Source organism: Hypomesus nipponensis, chromosome 23, assembly GCF_054491055.1.
Source record: "Hypomesus nipponensis isolate SF chromosome 23, ASM5449105v1, whole genome shotgun sequence".
NCBI lineage: Eukaryota > Metazoa > Chordata > Actinopteri > Osmeriformes > Osmeridae > Hypomesus > Hypomesus nipponensis.
The window spans coordinates 25247825-25266304 of record NC_140383.1 but is presented as its reverse complement, the minus strand read 5'-3'; the positions used below and the strand labels follow the sequence as shown (position 1 = coordinate 25266304).

General features: G+C 45.0%; 1 protein-coding gene across 1 annotated transcript; it reads left to right on the top strand.

The window, feature by feature from the left end:
* Window positions 1-717: 717 nt before the first annotated feature.
* On the top strand, window positions 718-18145 carry kcnj3a (potassium inwardly rectifying channel subfamily J member 3a). Its single transcript, XM_084689169.1, has 3 exons — window positions 718-2178; window positions 2765-2981; window positions 16244-18145. Exons 1-3 carry the CDS (start codon window positions 1498-1500, stop codon window positions 16828-16830), a joined length of 1485 nt encoding a protein of 494 aa, XP_084545295.1. The 5' UTR covers window positions 718-1497; the 3' UTR covers window positions 16831-18145.
* The last annotated feature ends 335 nt before the right edge of the window (window positions 18146-18480 follow it).

Here is an 18480-nt window from a genome sequence, read left to right as displayed (position 1 = left end):
TGAGTGGGTGGGCATTCCTTTCAGCTGGCATTATGTGTGAATCAGTGTTGTGCACAGCTCTTCTGTGCAGCCTGTCCTCTGGAATCTGATGCTGTGTTTAGTGTGGAGCGGCAGCATGTGACCTAACAACAGAAACCTTTTCTTTGCCAGGATCAGGATACATGGCCCCACTGCTGCTGAAGAAGAGGGAGAAGAAAGGAAATGGAGCAGGGGTGGAGCAGATGTGGTGGAGGGGGTGGAGCAGATGTGGTGGAGGGGGTGGAGCAGATGTGGTGGAGGGGGTGGAGTAGATGTGGTGGAGGGGGTGGAGTAGATGTGGTGGAGGGGGTGGAGTAGATGTGGTGGAGGGGGTGGAGTAGATGTGGTGGAGGGGGTGGAGTGGAGCAGATGTAGTGGAGGGTGTGGAGGCGGTGCTGGTTGTCTCGTTCCCCAGGTGGCCCAGAGTAATGAAGAGCAGAGTCCTTGTCAAGCTAACCCTAACCCTAATTGTTTACTTCAGTAAACTCTTTTTTATTCATATTTACTATCGCATAATGTAAAGTATCCGTGTTTTCCTGGCATACTCTAGTTAATTCTGTCAAATGTATCCCCCCCCCCCCCCCCCCCTTCTCCAAACTGTATGCCTTTGTAGTATTGCCTAAGCTGCCACTAGGCAATAGTGAGCGCATGATTGCATACAAGTGCGCAGGAGCCGTACGGTAGAAATCGAGGGAAAGAACGAGCGAGGGAGCGTCCGTCTGATCTTAATACCTTAGCATGAGAACGTCCTCGATGTTTCCGTAAAAAAACTAAAACAGTACCAGACGAGACACCATCAAAGCGCGGTGCTTCAAAACTATGACTGGATCGTACGTTCTAACCGGATCCATATTGTATTGCCATTAAACTGAATGCAGAGCCTATGTGTGTACAGAAGAACACAGCGCGGGGCTTTGGGAACCGGATCGTGTCCAAATCCAACGCGGATGTGCGCGCGGACCCGTTTCTCCTGTATGTAAGCGCTGTAATAACTAACGATAATTAAAATACGCAAACATATTTTGAGGCTTGATGGGGTGTTGAAACAGTTTAAACTTATATCCTAATGTTTAAACTAAGAGAAGAACACAGCTGAAGTAATTGCATTGCTGGGACCTGGAGGGGTAATGAGTAATCAGCGACGCACCAAAGAAGAAACCGCGTTCAAAACCTAGAATGCGACTGCCGTCTTTGGACAGCTCATCCCGTGCGTCCTCATAGGGTACTACTTTTTCGGAGGTGTCGTGACATAGGTTATATTGTTCGTCATATTTCATGGCTTTGGATTGTTTGAACAGCAGCATGTGGAGAGACGGGACGGTGCGTGATTAGTTCGAAACAAACAACGTACTTTTCTTGCTTTATTTCCAATTCTGAGGTATTGCGCACAGCATAAGCAGCAAGTACATCGAAGTCCGGTGCCGAAAAAGACTCGCATTGAATCCTTCCGACTACTTCTTTCGCTGCTGTCATCGTAGTATGTCTGCACTTCGAAAGAAATTTGGGGACGATTATCAGGTAGTGACCACCTCATCAAGTGGGTCTGGATTCAACCAGCCAGCACCAGAGAAGAAGAAGAAAAGACAACGTTTTGTGGACAAGAACGGGCGATGTAACGTCCAGCATGGTAACCTGGGTGGAGAAACCAGTAGATATCTCTCAGACTTATTCACCACGCTCGTAGATTTGAAATGGCGATGGAATTTATTTATTTTCATCCTAACCTATACAGTGGCATGGCTCTTCATGGCTTTTATGTGGTGGGTCATTGCATACATCAGAGGAGACCTGAACCGCGTTGGACATGATGATAAATATACACCATGCGTGGCCAATGTCTACAACTTTCCCTCGGCGTTTTTATTCTTCATTGAAACCGAAGCTACAATAGGATATGGTTATAGGTATATCACGGACAAATGTCCTGAGGGAATCATTCTATTTCTTTTCCAGTCAATCTTGGGATCCATCGTGGACGCCTTTTTGATTGGTTGTATGTTCATTAAAATGTCCCAACCCAAAAAACGGGCAGAGACTTTGATGTTTAGTGAGCATGCAGCCATTTCTATGAGAGATGGAAAGCTAACACTCATGTTCAGGGTCGGCAACCTGCGTAATAGCCACATGGTCTCGGCACAGATCCGCTGCAAATTGCTGAAAGTAAGTGTCACCACCTTTGCACCCATGCAGAGGCATTATTTGCGTATTACGCACGATAACTGTTTGCTTTTTTCTTAAGGGACAATTAAACGTTTGTCCACAATTAAACATTAGCTCACAATTTATCGGGGTAGGGGACAGGAAATTCATTTTAGGCCCATTCAATTATATCCTATAATCACACTGAGTTCGGTTTTTCACATTTAGATGATATCACAATTAAAATGATGAACTAAAACAATGAAATGCATTTTGACAGTTCTGTTACCCAGTCTTTTTTATAACCCTCCTCAGCTAAATAACAATCCCAGCTTCAAAGTTCCAAAATGCAGTTCAAGCAAATATGCTTTATCAAACTGTTTAATTGATGACCTGGGTATGATGTTTAGGTCAATGAACTTAAGCAGTATATTGCTTTAATATAGGCTATAGTTTATGAACTGGCCTCTCCATTCGATGTCCTTACTCTATCTACTCGTTGGTGATTGATCTCTTTGATTGGTTACAAAATGTGAATGCCTGTCAGAATGTCTCGCTGAGTTGCTGTTAAAGCGTCCCCCCCCCAACTTTCTGCACGCTTCTACAGTCTCGTCAGACGCCCGAAGGCGAGTTTCTTCCACTGGATCAGTTGGAATTGGACGTGGGCTTCAGCACCGGGGCAGACCAGCTCTTTCTCGTCTCCCCACTCACTATCTGCCATGTGATTGACACCAAAAGCCCATTCTACGAACTCTCCCAAAGGTCCATGCAAACGGAACAGTTTGAGATTGTGGTGATATTGGAAGGAATTGTGGAAACTACTGGTGAGTAAATATAAATATATTCCTTTTGTATTCTATTTTAGTTTTGAACGGAAGGCCTGACTCCTTCATCAATTTTAATTGCACATTTGTTCAACAGTGAAGCTCAAGGCGCATAGGAAACTTCAAATCATTTTTTAGCTCTCAGTAGTCATTTTAAGATGTTTACAGTTAGTGGTCAACACCAAATGGCCTTTTCATTGACCTTTGGATGTTAGTGGATGACAAATTGATTACATTCTATTGATCTTTGATTCTTGTGAACATGTACATTTTTGCTACAGAGGGCTACTGGAGGTTTATAAATCATATATCATTGATTTGATGTAACTGAATGTGGAACGTGTTCAAAATATGAATGTGTCCTCTTCAGTGAAGAGGGTTTAGAAACCCTTTAAACAAACTGTTGTTTGCTGATAAACTGTTTGGTTTTGGCCAGCCAGTAGTACCTACATTCAGGCTGTAGTAATACTGTAGTAATACTGCAGTAATATTGTAGTAATACTGTAGTAATACATACTGTTCAGTCCAAAAGAAGTTGCTTTACTTGGGGAAGTGAACATTTCAAACAAACTGCTGCTGTACTTTGAGAGTATTATTTCATCAGTAAAATTGGGAAAGCAATTTTAAAGAGAACAGTTATGCCTGTAGGGAAATGTTCCATTGTATGTGATCTACAACTGATAATTTGTTAACAGATTATTAGCACAGTTCAAAGTGGTGAGGGAAGTGTTTACCGTAGTTATGGCATAGCCCTACCAACGCTACAGAACACACTGCTGCCACACACAAAATGGTTCCTTCTTGTTGATACTGAAAGTTATTGTTTGTGATACTTACAAAGAAGGAATATATAGTTGTGTAAAACGTATGTACCGTAAATACCCATTTTAAACCAGTTTTCAGGCCAAAGCCATACAACATGTGTAAACTACATAACAAAGCATTTTCATGCAACACTACAGTACACTAACCCAGCATCCAGCATTTGACATACCAGTGCATGCCTGAAATACTCAATGATAATGATCAACTCATATTATTGGTGTTACTGGCTCACGCAATCACAGGTCCTACCTTGCAAAGTGAAGCGACGTCTCAAATGAACTCTGCTGTGAAAGGAACTAGCGTGAATGTTACAAACCGATCAAGAGGTGAAAGGTGTGGGGCTACTGTGGTGTGGTTAAGTAGCGCAGCACCCCCCTCACCTGGAGCCCTGGCACATGGGGCTCACACCTCACCCAGCCTGGACACTCACACCAATTCAAACACATCTGAATATATTATGCATGAGTGTTTACTAATTGATGCTGTCTTAAATAGTGTGCAGAAATGTCAATGGGTTATGATATGTGTGGTTGGCTGGTTCTGTTACTCCATTGTTGTGGTGTGAGAGGTGTGAAGGAGCAAGCTTCTGCTCACAGTTCAGTTGTGCTCAGAGGCTGATGGGCAGGGCTAACTGACAGAGGCTGATGGGCAGGGCTAACTGACAGAGGCTGATGGGCAGGGCTAGCTGACAGAGGGTGATAGGCAGGGCTAACTGACGGAGGGTGATGGGCAGGGCTAACTGACAGAGGCTGATGGGCAGGGCTAACTGACAGAGGGTGATGGGCAGGGCTAACTGACAGAGGGTGATGGGCAGGGCTAACTGACAGAGGGTTTCACTGCTGGTAAAGCTGTTTCAGTACAGTCTTATCACTTGGAACAGTACAAAAGGAACTAAATGGGACTAAAGAAATCGAGAGACGGAATACATCATCATTGTGATAGGATTAGGAAATTCAAAAAAGGCTTTGAGTCGGAACATAATGTACGGTAGTGTAATAAGCATAATGTAATTGTAAGGATAAGAAGCAGACAAGAGATTGCTTAGATCTTACAAGTCAGTCTGACTGCCGTCCCCAACTTGCTGCGTGAGTGACATGCGTGTGTTCTCTGAGGCAACAGGATGAGCTACCAGGGTTAAACAACACTGTATGTGGTTAGAACTGCCAAAGTATATATCCTCCGACACTTTCGTTTCTGGCCCCTGTGTAACTCTGTTTCCATGGCAACAGCTCCTTGAGTGTTCAGGATTGCGGCACTGCACCTAAACTTAGATTCAGCTTCTTCTTGATGTCATCGGGAAAAACAAACAATCTGTAGAGCACACACCAGCAGACATAGAGCACTGGTGTCCAGGGCTTCAGATGAAAGACTGATGGGCTGGTCCCTGGATCTGGTCCCTGGATATGGTCCCTGGATCTGGTCCCTGGATCTGGTCCTTGGGTCTGGTCCCTGGATCTGGTCCCTGGATCTGGTCCCTGGATCTGGCGTTCTGGGAACAGGTGATCAACAGTCAAGATCAGAAGGATGCTAACATATTCATGCTAAGGCTTCACTGCTGACTACTATAAGACTGTCAGATTCTTCACACTAAATAAAAGATTTGTATGTAGTGTCTGTACTGCAGCCCATAGAAAGCCATAGACAATATGAAGTGACTCAAACTGCAACACACACTGGAGATTGTAATATTGTGTACAGCAATGGATGGATCATTCTAAATCACTTTGCTGTTGGAAGAAAACGCTGTCTTGCTGTCTTGTTGTCTTGCTGTCTTGCTGTCTTGCTGTCTTGCTGTCTTGCTGTCTTGTTGTCTTGTTGTCTTGCTGTCTTGCTGTCTTGCTGTCTTGTTGTCTTGTTGTCTTGCTGTCTTGCTGTCTTGTTGTCTTGTTGTCTTGCTGTCTTGCTGTCTTGTTGTCTTGTTGTCTTGCTGTCATTTATTACATTTCTTCAGGCCAGTCCCCCAAACATCCTCCAAAATAATCTAAGATTCAGCCAGTCGTTTAGTGTTGGATATGACTGGATGGTATTATTGATCTGAATAAACTGGTTCATGGTGGGTATTATGTGTGTTTTGTCTCAGTGGATATTTGGTGACAATATTTGGATGGTCGTCTGCAAATCATCTGTCAAATGATGACATTTTATAACATGAAATGTAAGACATTCTGTATACAATCACAGAATCACAGAAGCATTCTGAAAGTCATTGTTGCTGACGCTAAATTGCACAGATTGCAGTTGCTTTATTGACACTGTGGTTTGAATAACTTGCCAATTACGTTCTGTCACTTAACATGTCATGTGCTGCTTTAGACCTACATGCCGACCCTTCCTTGGAGATTTGAGAAAAAGCTGAAAGTCGATGCTCTGTTTCAAGATAAACAGACTGGAGGATTTTAATTTCATGGTGAGCTGACTTTGAATGGAAGACATAGTGGAGTACAAACTTAGTCAGTAAAATGACAGTTGACTACTGGAAGGTTGTGCCTTTCAGGATGCCTATTCCAGTAACAGCAGATTTCTAAGGGTGCAAAAAATACAAAAAACAAAAATTATCTGTCATGCATTTCAGTTAGGAGTTCAGTTGCCAATCATGCTTTGAAAGCATCAATACATCACCATGAAACATGGCATTCTGGGGATGGTGGTGTGCCTCTCATGCAAATGTAGATGATTGTCATGCCCTCTGTGCATGCTGGGACATCTGCAGGATGCTATGGAGGCTTTGGCAAATCTTTTACCGAGACGCTTCAGCATAAATTCAGTGTGTGTGGATTTGATTTGAGTTTTGTGAAGAGCACTTTGTGGGTGCTGTGCGAGTGTTCAGTGTCTGGGTGTCCCCCGGAGGCATGGCAACATGGGAAGCTGATGTGTTTTTGGTTTCTGCACTCCATCATGTGGTTTGGATCCTTCTGGAACCATCCACATCTCAACATGTTTAAATTGAGGGGTATTCAAACCCACAACAGGGCACACACAGCATTCTACAGATGTGACCCTGTAACTTTCATAAACACACTACGATGTTGTTATGAAATACTTTGTGATGTTAATATATATTAAATGACGGGACAATCTTTATTTGTCTAAAATGTTTCCATATTGTCTAATGGAAACAATGAAATGGAGCAAACATCAAGCCTGCTGAAGGATGCATAAGGAGAGTCAGAGTCAGGAGTCTGAGCCAGGAGTCAGGGTCAGGAGTCTGGAGTCAGGAGTCGAGAGTTGGAGTCGGGAGTCAGGAGTCAGAGTCAGCTGCTTTGTAGATACTTAGCTGTGCATTGATTTGGTGGATTGTTTTCCTAGCTTTCTCCCATCCCCCTCCCCTCCTCCTCTTCTCTCTCTCAGCTGCCTCAAGCTTCCTTCATGATTCACTTGTGTCGGAGAAAAAATAGAATCCCCTTGTTATTGTGTTTCAGCCCACATACACGTCTCTGCCCCTACTAAGATGTGCATGTGGGCGACTGGAGACAATTGAATCCTTGACTTGATTAAAAGTTGTTTATTTATGTGCATAGAGATACAGTATTGTAAGTGTGGCGAGACATGATAACCACCAGATATTATTGGATCATCTCCATCTTTCTCAGTCTGCATTTACATTGTGTTCTGTACCAAGGCATAGGGCATTGGATTTCACCTGCACACATACTACACCTGCTAACATAGAAATCACAGTATAATACAAGGTCATTCAATTTGCGTACCCAAAGTCATATCACTGTAATACATTAGACACCCCTCATGCAGTTCTGTAGATCAACAGCAACCGATAGCACAGTACATATTGTGTTTTTAGTTATTTATTTAATTTAAATTACTATATGATTCTATGATGATTATCTATAATTGGACTGTAGTGAAGGTCACCCAGGTCAGGACCAGAGAGGGGCAGCAGGCCAGCCCCCTGCCTCCAGCCTCCAGCCCCCTGCCTTCGGCCTCCAGCCTCCAGCCTCTGTTAGCAGCTCAGAACCCTGGGTAAACAGGACGAAGGGCCAGGAAGGGAGCCGCAGTCAACACTGAGAGCAGAGACAAGCCCCTGGAGGAAGTGACTATAATTCATTCTGAATGATTACACTCAGAACGTGTCCCCTCCCTCCCTCCCTCCCTCCCTCCCTCCCTCCCTCCCTCCCTCCCTCCCTCCCTCCCTCCCTCCCTCCCTCCCTCCCTCCCTCCCTCCCTCCCTCCCTCCCTCCCTCCCTCCCTCCCTCCCTCCCTCCCTCCCTCCCGTCCCCCTCTCCTCCCCCATCTGCTCTGCAGTTCAGAGGGTTCATGTGAGTGTAGCAGGAATGTCAGACTTCGGAGCAGGTGAGTGCAGGAGTCGCCAATTAAATTTAATGTGCCCAGGGTCAAAGCATTGGAGAGAGGCAGGCACTGCCCGATCCACACACACGCGCGTGCACGCACACACACACACACAGCTGAGGTGTTCTGATAAGCTGAATATTTAACAGCCCCTCGTTATAACCCCTTTGTCAGTGTTATTTATTTATTTGTTTGTTTCATTTCGACTTTGTTAGGTTCATTAGTTGTATTTTTTCCCTGTTCTCCAAAACAACCCGCCTTGTTCTTTGGGTTGTTCAAACGCTTGATAGAAAAGTATGTTATTATGATGAGTGATGGATGCCAGTCGCTACTTGATGGACCACATTGTCTAATCTAATGATTACAACATGTGATCTGACTGCTGTAGAGCTCTCAAGTATGTGGGAAAAAGACACAAACTGAACTGGTTTTAAACAAGACTGAAAGACTTCATGCCCAGTTTCCCATGACGTATTAAAGTCCACTTAGTGAATATTAGAGGATATTAAAATTGTATGAAAAAGCTTCTCTGAAGATACTCATCATGAACACTGTGAAAGACCTGTGCAGTAATCGCACCAAGGATGAACTCAACGTAACAGGCAGAGCTCCAAACTGGTCGTGACACAGACGATTCATTATCTCCTGCAGATCCACTGTGCAGCCCTCCCAGGGGAAACAGCGTAATTGTGTCTTTAGGGATTTGTCAGGTCTCTACTGAGCGCTAGTAAACCAGTGATGGACTACATGAGGACACCTTAGCTGAACCTGTGGGGCGATGACAGCGCTCCACCAAGACCCTCCATGAGGACATGAGGGTCATCAATCCTCTTAAAGGTGGGAATAATGACTCTTAAGACGTGATATCATTCACGTCTAGTTCCTGGTTCACTACCACAGGGTTTCGTTAGCATACGATATTGACTAGCAACAGTACAAAGCACCATCAGTGTGGATGAGACCTTGTGCCTAAAGATAGCTTCACCATCACGGCTCTTTTCCTCTTCAAGTGGTGCCCTGCTTTTAGGGTTCTGCTATTGATTGATTCTGTCTGACTGTTCCCTGAAGTCCAAAACTAATCGATGAAAGGGTTTAACAGACACGTGAACATTCTGTCCGTAGCTGGAGCTCGTAGAGACACGATCCTTTGGGAAGTGAGTTTCTATTTGCGTCTCCCAGCCATGCTGTGGCTTGTTGCACGTCTCTCCGTGTTCACTGTTAAAACCTTCACAGTGTGAAACGAGCAGGACTTTCTGATGTTCAAGCGGCCACAGCACTGCTGTCCTTCACTACCACCAGGTTTCTGGCTTTGGGAAGATGGATGGATTCTTGTTTGGTTAACCAGGTTCTTTTTATGAGCAGTGCTGTGCTCACGCGTGGCTCCTTGTGGCTGCTGTGTTGTTCGGACTGGGCTGATGGCCAGGCTGCTGTGTTGAGCCTTCTGTTCTACCACCTGGTCTGTCACCAAACCCTGTTATACAGGCTTGGCAGCCTCCCCTCCCCTCCCCTCCTCCTCTCCTAACCTCCTCCCCTTACTTCCTTCCATCCTTCCCCTCCCTCATCCCATCCCTTCTCCCTCCTCCCTTCCCTCCCTTCTTCCTGTCTTTGTCTACCCATCTCCACATGCATGTAACTGCCTCAGCATCCGCATCAGCGCAGTGCCCCTCCCCCAAGCAGGGCTCCTCCCCAGCTCTCTCTCCACAGCTTGGGGACTCACATGGCCACACTGTCTCTTGTGTGATGCGTGGAATAAACATTTAAGGTCCAGAGGCGCGGGAGGCATCTTTTACTAACTGATTGAATACCGAAACAGTATTATACAGGGCACTTTCTCCTTCATCAACAACCCCCCTGCCCCCCTCCCCCCCTCCCCGTGAGTAAGAACAGAACAGGTCGGTAAAAAGCTTCTGGAATTTTCTAGGCTTTTTACCAATTGATGTTGGTCACCATAGTAACAGATTATCTGTCTTGGAGATAGGAATTGTGCCCAGAAGAGATGTATCAGCATCCAAATGTTTTTTTCCCCCCTAACTTCATCTACTAATGACACAATTTGTGCTGTCCCTTCCGGTGTTGATATTAATAACAAGTGATTGTTCGGTAGTTAAGGAACCAGAGTCTCACCACAGTATTATTCTGTCTAAAGGGGGGCACGGCTCTCAAATGCATTTCCTGCCCTCACAATTTTCCATTCTGTCTCCATCTAGTTCAGTGTGGCTCCTGAATATTTAATTCTACTGAGCCCAAAGTAAGGACTGTAGTCATGCAAGGACGATTTCTTCTGCTTTGCAGACACAAGTACACCATTTAGTATGGCCTCCTGGAACATGTGCAGTGATGGTAAATGTGATTTAGCACAGCCATGGTCCTGTCAGGGGAATACATAGTAAATCGGGGGTGTTGTTAAGTTGTGACATTCTCTGTATTCACTGCTCACATTCATATCCTTGTTCCTGCTTGCTTGTTTCTCACACGCTCTGGCTGAGCCTCTGGAGGCCTACTAGGCTGCCAGGGTTAGAGTTAGAGACAGGACTGCTGAGGGGAACAGCGTGGACCAGCCCTGTGTGGGTTAGAGTTAGAGACAGGACTGCTGAGGGGAACAGCGTGGACCAGCCCTGTGTGGGTTAGAGTTAGAGACAGGACTGCTGAGGGGAACAGCGTGGACCAGCCCTGTGTGGGTTAGAGTTAGAGACAGGACTGCTGAGGGGAACAGCGTGGACCAGCCCTGTGTGGGTTAGAGTTAGAGACAGGACTGCTGAGGGGAACAGCGTGGACCAGCCCTGTGTGGGTTAGAGTTAGAGACAGGACTGCTGAGGGGAACAGCGTGGACCAGCCCTGTGTGGGTTAGAGTTAGAGACAGGACTGCTGAGGGGAACAGCGTGGACCAGCCCTGTATGGCTGTGTGAGAAATAGACATATTTGTGAGTGTGTGTGTGTGTAAAAACTGAGAATGTGTATGTGTTTGTTTGAAATAGACAAATCGAGTGTGTAGTCTGCAGATAAGCGTCTGGGTGAGGAGAGAGCAGGGAGGAGCTGACGCCCACCTCTCTCACAGTCTCTCAAATCACACAAGTTCAAGTGATGAATCAAGCTAATCTAAATCACATACTGTTTGTGGGGGGGGGGGGTGGAGGGTGGGGGGGGCAGGGTGGGGTGGTTAGGGTGTGGGGGGGTGGGTGTGGGTGTGAGTGTGTGGGTGGGGGTGGTGGGGGAGGGTGTGTGGGGGTGGATGGGAGAGGCCCTGGAGAGCTGATGTTGAGGAGAGGACTGTAAGTAACTGAGCCATGCATCTGATCTGATCCCTGCCTCTCTCTGTCTTACCTTCCTGGATATGCTTCTGTTCACCTCTCCACTGCAGCAAGGCTCACTAAGCCAAGACCAAGGCTGCTGATGTGGGCTCACTAAGCCAGCACCAAGGCTGCTGTGGGTTTACTGAGCCAGCATAAAGAAACACAGATAGCCTTCTCTAGTTTACTGTTTCTTCCCCGCCGTAAAATAATCAATTTTATCCGAGCTGTCAGTGTCAGAGACTGCAGCTGCTGCCTCCCCTTCGCTGTGTTTCCGTAGATCACAATAGGCTGTCCGGGTGTTATCTAGCAGGACACCATGTTCCCGGACTCAGGGGGGAGCAGGCTGTGCGACACAGAGCTGGAGATATCGTCACCAAACCACTGATACCACTCTGAGAGAGCAGGACGGGTTGCTCTGCTGTGGGGAAATAGGGAACCTGTGTTCACTGTGTTCTATAGTGTGTGGAGTGTCTTCTATAGTGTGTTCTATAGTGAACCTTTGTTCACTGCAGACATTCGACTGAACATGTGCACACACTATGTCTACTCATTGTTGTGTTGTTGATAACCTGCTTTTTGTATGTGTGTGTGTGTGTGTGTGGGGGGATTTGGCAGACTAACCTGCAAACTAAACCGTCCAGAACAAGCTGCCGAGTTGGCAAATCACTCCCTGTGAGATGGAATGTCTGTCGCTCAGTGCTGAAAGGGTTATGGTTCTTATGTCACACCTGACGAGTCTCACCTGAGGAGTCTCACCTGAGGAGTCTCACCTGAGGAGTCTCACCTGAGGAGTCTCAGCTGAGGAGTCACACTTGAGGAGTCTCACCTGAGGAGTCTCACCTGAGGAGTCTCACCTGAGGAGTCTCACTTTAGGAGTCTCACCTGAGGAGTCTCACCTGAGGAGTCTCACCTGAGGAGTCACACTTGAGGAGTCTCACTTGAGGAGTCTCACCTGAGGAGTCTCACCTGAGGAGTCTCACCTGAGGAGTCTCACCTGAGGAGTCACACTTGAGGAGTCTCACCTGAGGAGTCACACTTGAGGAGTCTCACCTGAGGAGTCTCACCTGAGGAGTCTCACCTGAGGAGTCACACTTGAGGAGTCTCACCTGAGGAGTCTCACCTGAGGAGTCTCACCTGAGGAGTCACACTTGAGGAGTCTCACCTGAGGAGTCTCACCTGAGGAGTCTCACCTGAGGAGTCACACTTGAGGAGTCTCACCTGAGGAGTCTCACCTGAGGAGTCTCACCTGAGGAGTCTCACCTGAGGAGTCACACTTGAGGAGTCTCACCTGAGGAGTCTCACCTGAGGAGTCTCACCTGAGGAGTCTCACCTGAGGAGTCTCACCTGAGTTTTGTTTCAGAAAATGAGGATGTGGAGATCAGATTTCAGTTTTTAAACTCAGAAACTTGGATTTTGTGCCAAATCTAATTCTCTAATCCAACTCTAATCCAGCGAGGGATGAGGTCATAAAATCAACTCAAGTTCAATATGCCTTTTTATTACCAACTGAGGTGACATTTGAATGTTAGTGGCTGCAGCTCAGCTTGGAAAAAAGTGATAAAAAAACAGTAAGATATGAGAATTGATATGAGACTGGAGGAACATGGGCCTTTGGTTTATTAAATATGACATTGGTAATATGAGCTCTGGCCAACACAGATGATAAATTGACACAATATGCCCCCCCCCCCACCAAAACACACTCAGGGTTGTTGAAGGGTTGATGTGTTGTAAAAGGTCAGGGGCGCATAGACAATCACAGCACACACCTGCAGTGAAATGCTTGATGGATGGTCCTCCTTGTGCTGGGAGATCAAGACTACTCCAGGTTGCTGGGTTTGTGGTCAATTGAGGCAATCACAATGAGAGAAAATTAATACGTTTCGAGTTGTCAACTCTGCTTTCAACTGACTGTCCAAACAGGCTTCATGAGGTATGTTTACATGTTCGCACTGGTAGATTTGGTTTCCATAGAAACAACTTCATCTCAGCCAGGTAGGACTTGTTGTGGTTACATAAGGGTTTACTGACACTAATACGCCCAACACCCTCTTTCATGTTCGTTTGTTTTCGGTCTGACGGAAGCACACTTTAAAATGCCCTTGCTTGTTTTTGTTGTAAATGTTCAAATGATGATTATTAACTACCAAAGTGATCGGCAGCAGACTGGTTTATTTATAGGTTATCTCTAATAACACTGCTGTCTCACACACACAACACTGTCCCAGATTCACTGAACTTCATCTTTATTTTTAATATCCTCTCCTCATAATTTGCCTCTGAGAGCTAGATATTGACTTGTATGATGTACCCTGCCTGACTGTTTAAGCATCCTACTCTTGACTCAGAAAGCTGAGCCTGTGCTATGTCTGGATGGTAGACCTGTGCTATGTCTGGATGGTAGGCAAGCTGGTGGGAGTGCTACAAGAATAGCAGATGTCTCGAGTCCAACAACAGTTCAGAAGTGTGCCTGGGCATGACCACGTCACGTCAGAGCACCAGAACGTCAGTGCACCAGTGGAGAAACAAGGTTGACTGGGCGTTGGCAGAGAGCAGTGCGATGGGTTCATAAAACTAAACACTCCAAGATTCAATAACGCTTAGCCTTAACTGGCGGCTCAGACTGGACTCATTGTCATAGATGTGTAGGCCCCTAGTTTGGGTAGTGGAGCATATTTCCACTGGCTGAAAGCACTCGGAACTGTGACGCAACTGGGATGTAGTAACATCCAGCATCCCCCTCCTCTCCATGTTCAGTCTGTCGAACATCTGGGACTCTGTTTAAAAGCTGCTAGCAGACGGCTTCCTGACCTCGGAGTGTTGCAGAAACACAGATGTGCCCAGTCTCTTCAGTACCCATGATGCTCTCCTCTCCAAGGTCTGTCGAGGGCCGCTCTGATGTCATTGGAGCATTTTGAAGCCCATCACTTGAACGTGTTCTATGAATATCCTGCAACCGCTCGCTAACTAACGAACCCTAGCAATACTCAATAACACAAGTTTCTTCTCCTCATCTGTAACTGTACACTAAGCTAGAACGAAAGGGAAGGTATCGTTTTCTGAGTTGCGAGTCAAACAGACTGATTTATCTGTCAAATTAATAATCTTGTTGAATGTACAGTTTTGTTGGTAAGCTTTAGACATTTTAAACTGTAAGAAGCTTGAATAGAGTTAGGTACTGTGGAAGTATTCAGATAACTATGATTGCAGCTATAAAATAGTGTTTTTGAGGGGGGAGGTTTAAACTGATCATTAATCAGTAATGTTTTATAAAACAAATTAACGTTGTCGCTCATTAATTCAATCTTCATAATGTGACTAATTGTAGTACTAATTTGTCTATGGGAATGTAAGCGAGAGTGCTTTCAGCACGCTTTCAATTCAGAGTTTACAGTTACTGTAAAAGGATGCCTTCGAAATTATTTTCTATTATAAAAGATACATGTGACATTCAAACATGTTCACATTGAGTTTATTATATGGATCAGTATTCACTCCTGCTCCATCATTGATACATACGTAAATACTGTTTTCCTAAAATTACAACAAATTCAACAATATTCAGGACTTTCAACGTATCAAATATACCACTGAGCATTCATGGTCATAAGAAATGTTACAAAGTTTGCTTTTGCAAGCTCATCTTCAGGTTCGTCAGTCAGGACCATGACTCCTCAGTTTGAAGGTTAGAGCATAGAGGAGTAGGTTCAGCATGGTGTTGAACTCGTTGCACATGTCTAAGATGCAGTGTTCTGGCAGCCAGCAGATCCCGTCACCAGTAATTTAATTATCTTAATCCTCTGTCTTTTGTAGTTAGTTGCCAAGGTCAAGACAGGTACTGAATGGCAAAGACACGACTCGTTAAGATGGATTTGATGGCAACACAGGCCAGTGAATGTGTTTACTCCTCAGAGTGACCAGTGCTGTGTAAATGACAGAGGGATGTACAGTAGCCCATTTAGAATACATACTTGCTGAATGCAATACAGCGTCCACTGTGCTGCATTTGGAAGACTTAATCATCATATATTTTTGGTGTCCTTGTGCTTTGTCCATGTGCTAACCCTGACCTTGTGCTTGAGGGGAGTGGGGATGTGGCCCTTCCCGGGCACAGCAGGGTTATTGCATACAGGGGGATACATTTACCCTACACCCTTGATTTTGTACAATATTTATTTCTTTTTCTATTATTCCAACTACATCATAACCAGTTTTGAGTGTGCATAAAAGGGGCTGCTGGATAGTCTTTGGGATGTGCTCTTCCTATGCCAGAGGAGGAAGGGCTGTTCCTATGCTAAATGTACTCATCAAATGATCCTAATGTCCTTGAATGCTACAGCAGTTTTCAAATGCTATTAGTCAAAGCATTAAAGCAGGTACCATATTCAGCTTGGTTGGGATAGCAAATTCAGACTATATTAGGTATTTCAGTTGCCTGGTTTTGATTAGAATTACTCATTCATAATAGATATGGATACTTAAAAAAATTGTAAGATAGTTATAAACTACAGTACTTACTTAAAATACTTACGAATGTGTAGCTCCATGTTGAGTCAGTGACTTTTTCAGTTTCTTCCTTCTGTATTGGAAAATATACTTGATATTTATTTATAAAATGTCTTGCCTGGTAATAAGTGCTAATTCTAAATCTGTTAGTAGTGATATTGTTTGATTTGTAATGTGAAAATTAAAAGTATCTTTGAGGAATACTTCATTGTCGAGACAGAGGGCAGGGGGTCACGGGAGCTCTTAAGTGTTATCAAAAGTAATAACACAGAGACAATCCACTCAGTCAACTAAGATTCTCTTTGTTTGTGTTCTCTGTGTGTGTGTGTTCGTCAGGGATGACTTGCCAAGCGAGGACGTCGTACACTGAGGATGAGGTTCTGTGGGGGCACCGCTTCTTCCCAGTGATCTCCCTGGAGGAAGGCTTCTTCAAGGTGGACTACTCCCAGTTCCATGCCACCTTTGAGGTTCCCACGCCTCCCTACAGCGTGAAGGAGCAGGACGAGGCCCTGCTGCTCTGCTCCCCGCTCATGGCCCCCTCCCTCTGCAACAGTGGGGGGAAGACCAGCTCCCTGGACGGCCTGGAGACCCTGGAGGACTCAGAGAGCACCGCCAAGCTGCCCACCAAGCTGCAGAAGATGGGCCGCGAGGACATGCCCCGCAAGCTGCTGCGGATGAGCTCCACCACCTCAGAGATGACCTACAGCCTGGGAGACCTGCCCATGAAGCTGCAGAGGATCAGCTCCGTGCCCGGGGTCTCTGACGACAGGCAGACAGGCAAGGCCGGCAAGATCAACACAGAGCCCATCAGCACATCGGTGGCAGACTTGCCCCCCAAGCTGCAGAGAATGGCGGGAGGCGGCAGGATGGACGGACACCTGCCCCCTAAACTGAGGAAGATGAATTCTGAGCGTTTCACGTAAAAAAGAGAGAAAGAAACATATATGAGTTTTTAACTCCACCAACTATTTATCCTACAACCCCAGAGGGCCCCCACTCCCCTCCTTATAACGTTTGTATTTATTAAAGGACAGCAATTCTTATATTAAAGAAAATGTAGTTATATAATACATACAGCACACAGCACAGCTATATGTGATCTAGGGTAATGGAATACAGCACATGTGTTCCTGGATGTAAGAAAACATGACAAGAGACACTGGATTATGTCAGGATTATGTGAGATTATTAGCACAATCTGGCATGTTGGAAACACAAAGTGCATGTATAGCCGAATCTCTCTCATATCTGGCATGACATTTATTGCTAAATAATTTTACAGCGATGATTTGAATAGTGAATATTACTGACAATGATGCCAAACAGACACACAAAGCCATAGGGTTTCTGGAGTTGGACACACATTTTGTGGTTCTAAATTGTGGTGGAGAAGGGTGCATACACTACATTTCGATTTGAGTTGTTTGCTTTTGTTGTTTAATGTAATATTTTGTGCCAATGTTATGTTGATTGCATGCTACTCTATTTGACTTAGCTAGACAAAGGTAATAGACACAGATGTTTAGCCTTAACTATATTACCTTGTTTCCATTCCCACTAGAGATCACGGCTGTATTTTGAGGTATTTCATGTATAGGATATTTTACCATGTGCAATTTTATCAATTTATTAGTTCAGCAAACATTTGACAGGAGATGCAATCTATGATTGAAAGTGCATGGTCCACATCACATGACATATTGGAACTGGGCACACTATTTAAACTCTTAATTTGAACCAGGTGAACACTTCAGTTGAATGGTCAATGCAAAGGCCTTCTAAGCACAAAATTACCACAAAGTACACGCCGCACATTATCAACAGTAAGCATTATGAGTGTGTTGTCAACATCATACAATGAAGCTTTACATCTGAAGAGCCACTGAAACGACACGCTCACGTGTCACCTCAGCTGATGCAGTGTAGGGTTTCAGTTAGAAAAGACTTGTTTACTCAACATTTCACCTTAAGTATTACCATACATATACAGTACATATAGGGTTAGAGGTGGACCTCGAACACATAGGGAAGACTTTCCACCTTTGTCTTAAGAGATCATATGTTCCTCTAACAAAAGCAATAATGTTATAATGACTGTAATCTTTATATAGCCACAGGGCCAACTCTAGTAGCCCCACCCTCATCATATTGACTCCATGCCATCCAATTTGGTTTTATCGACAACATTGTATGATACTCAATCTCTTCAGGAATAAAAGTCTAAGAGAAATGTTCAAAGCTCTTGCTACTTTGATTTAATGTGATCTAAGCATAACGCAGAGCTCACCAGGGCTCCCATCACGAATTGGAGAACACAATACTGATTGTGTGTACTCATGCGTTTAGCGTTTTGTTGTGATGTGTACGATTGATGAACATTTCCTTTGACTTCTGAGGCTAAACCCTTCAGTTAGGGAGTACTGCAGTCAGAGAGTACTGCAGTCAGAGAGTACTGCAGTCAGAGAGTACTGCAGTCAGAGAGTACTGCATCAAGCTTGTGTTTAGGTTGTCAAGGTTGCTCTTCTGTTTCAAGCGATTACCTTTTGTTCCAAATCTCTTGTAATCTGAGAAGA

Coding starts and splice junctions, on each gene's coding strand:
- kcnj3a (XM_084689169.1), top strand. CDS start 1,498: ATGTCTGCACTTCGAAAGAAATTTGGGGACGATTATCAGGTAGTGACC. Junction 2,179..2,764: donor TCCGCTGCAAATTGCTGAAA/GTAAGTGTCACC, acceptor ACGCTTCTACAG/TCTCGTCAGACGCCCGAAGG. Junction 2,982..16,243: donor AGGAATTGTGGAAACTACTG/GTGAGTAAATAT, acceptor TGTGTTCGTCAG/GGATGACTTGCCAAGCGAGG.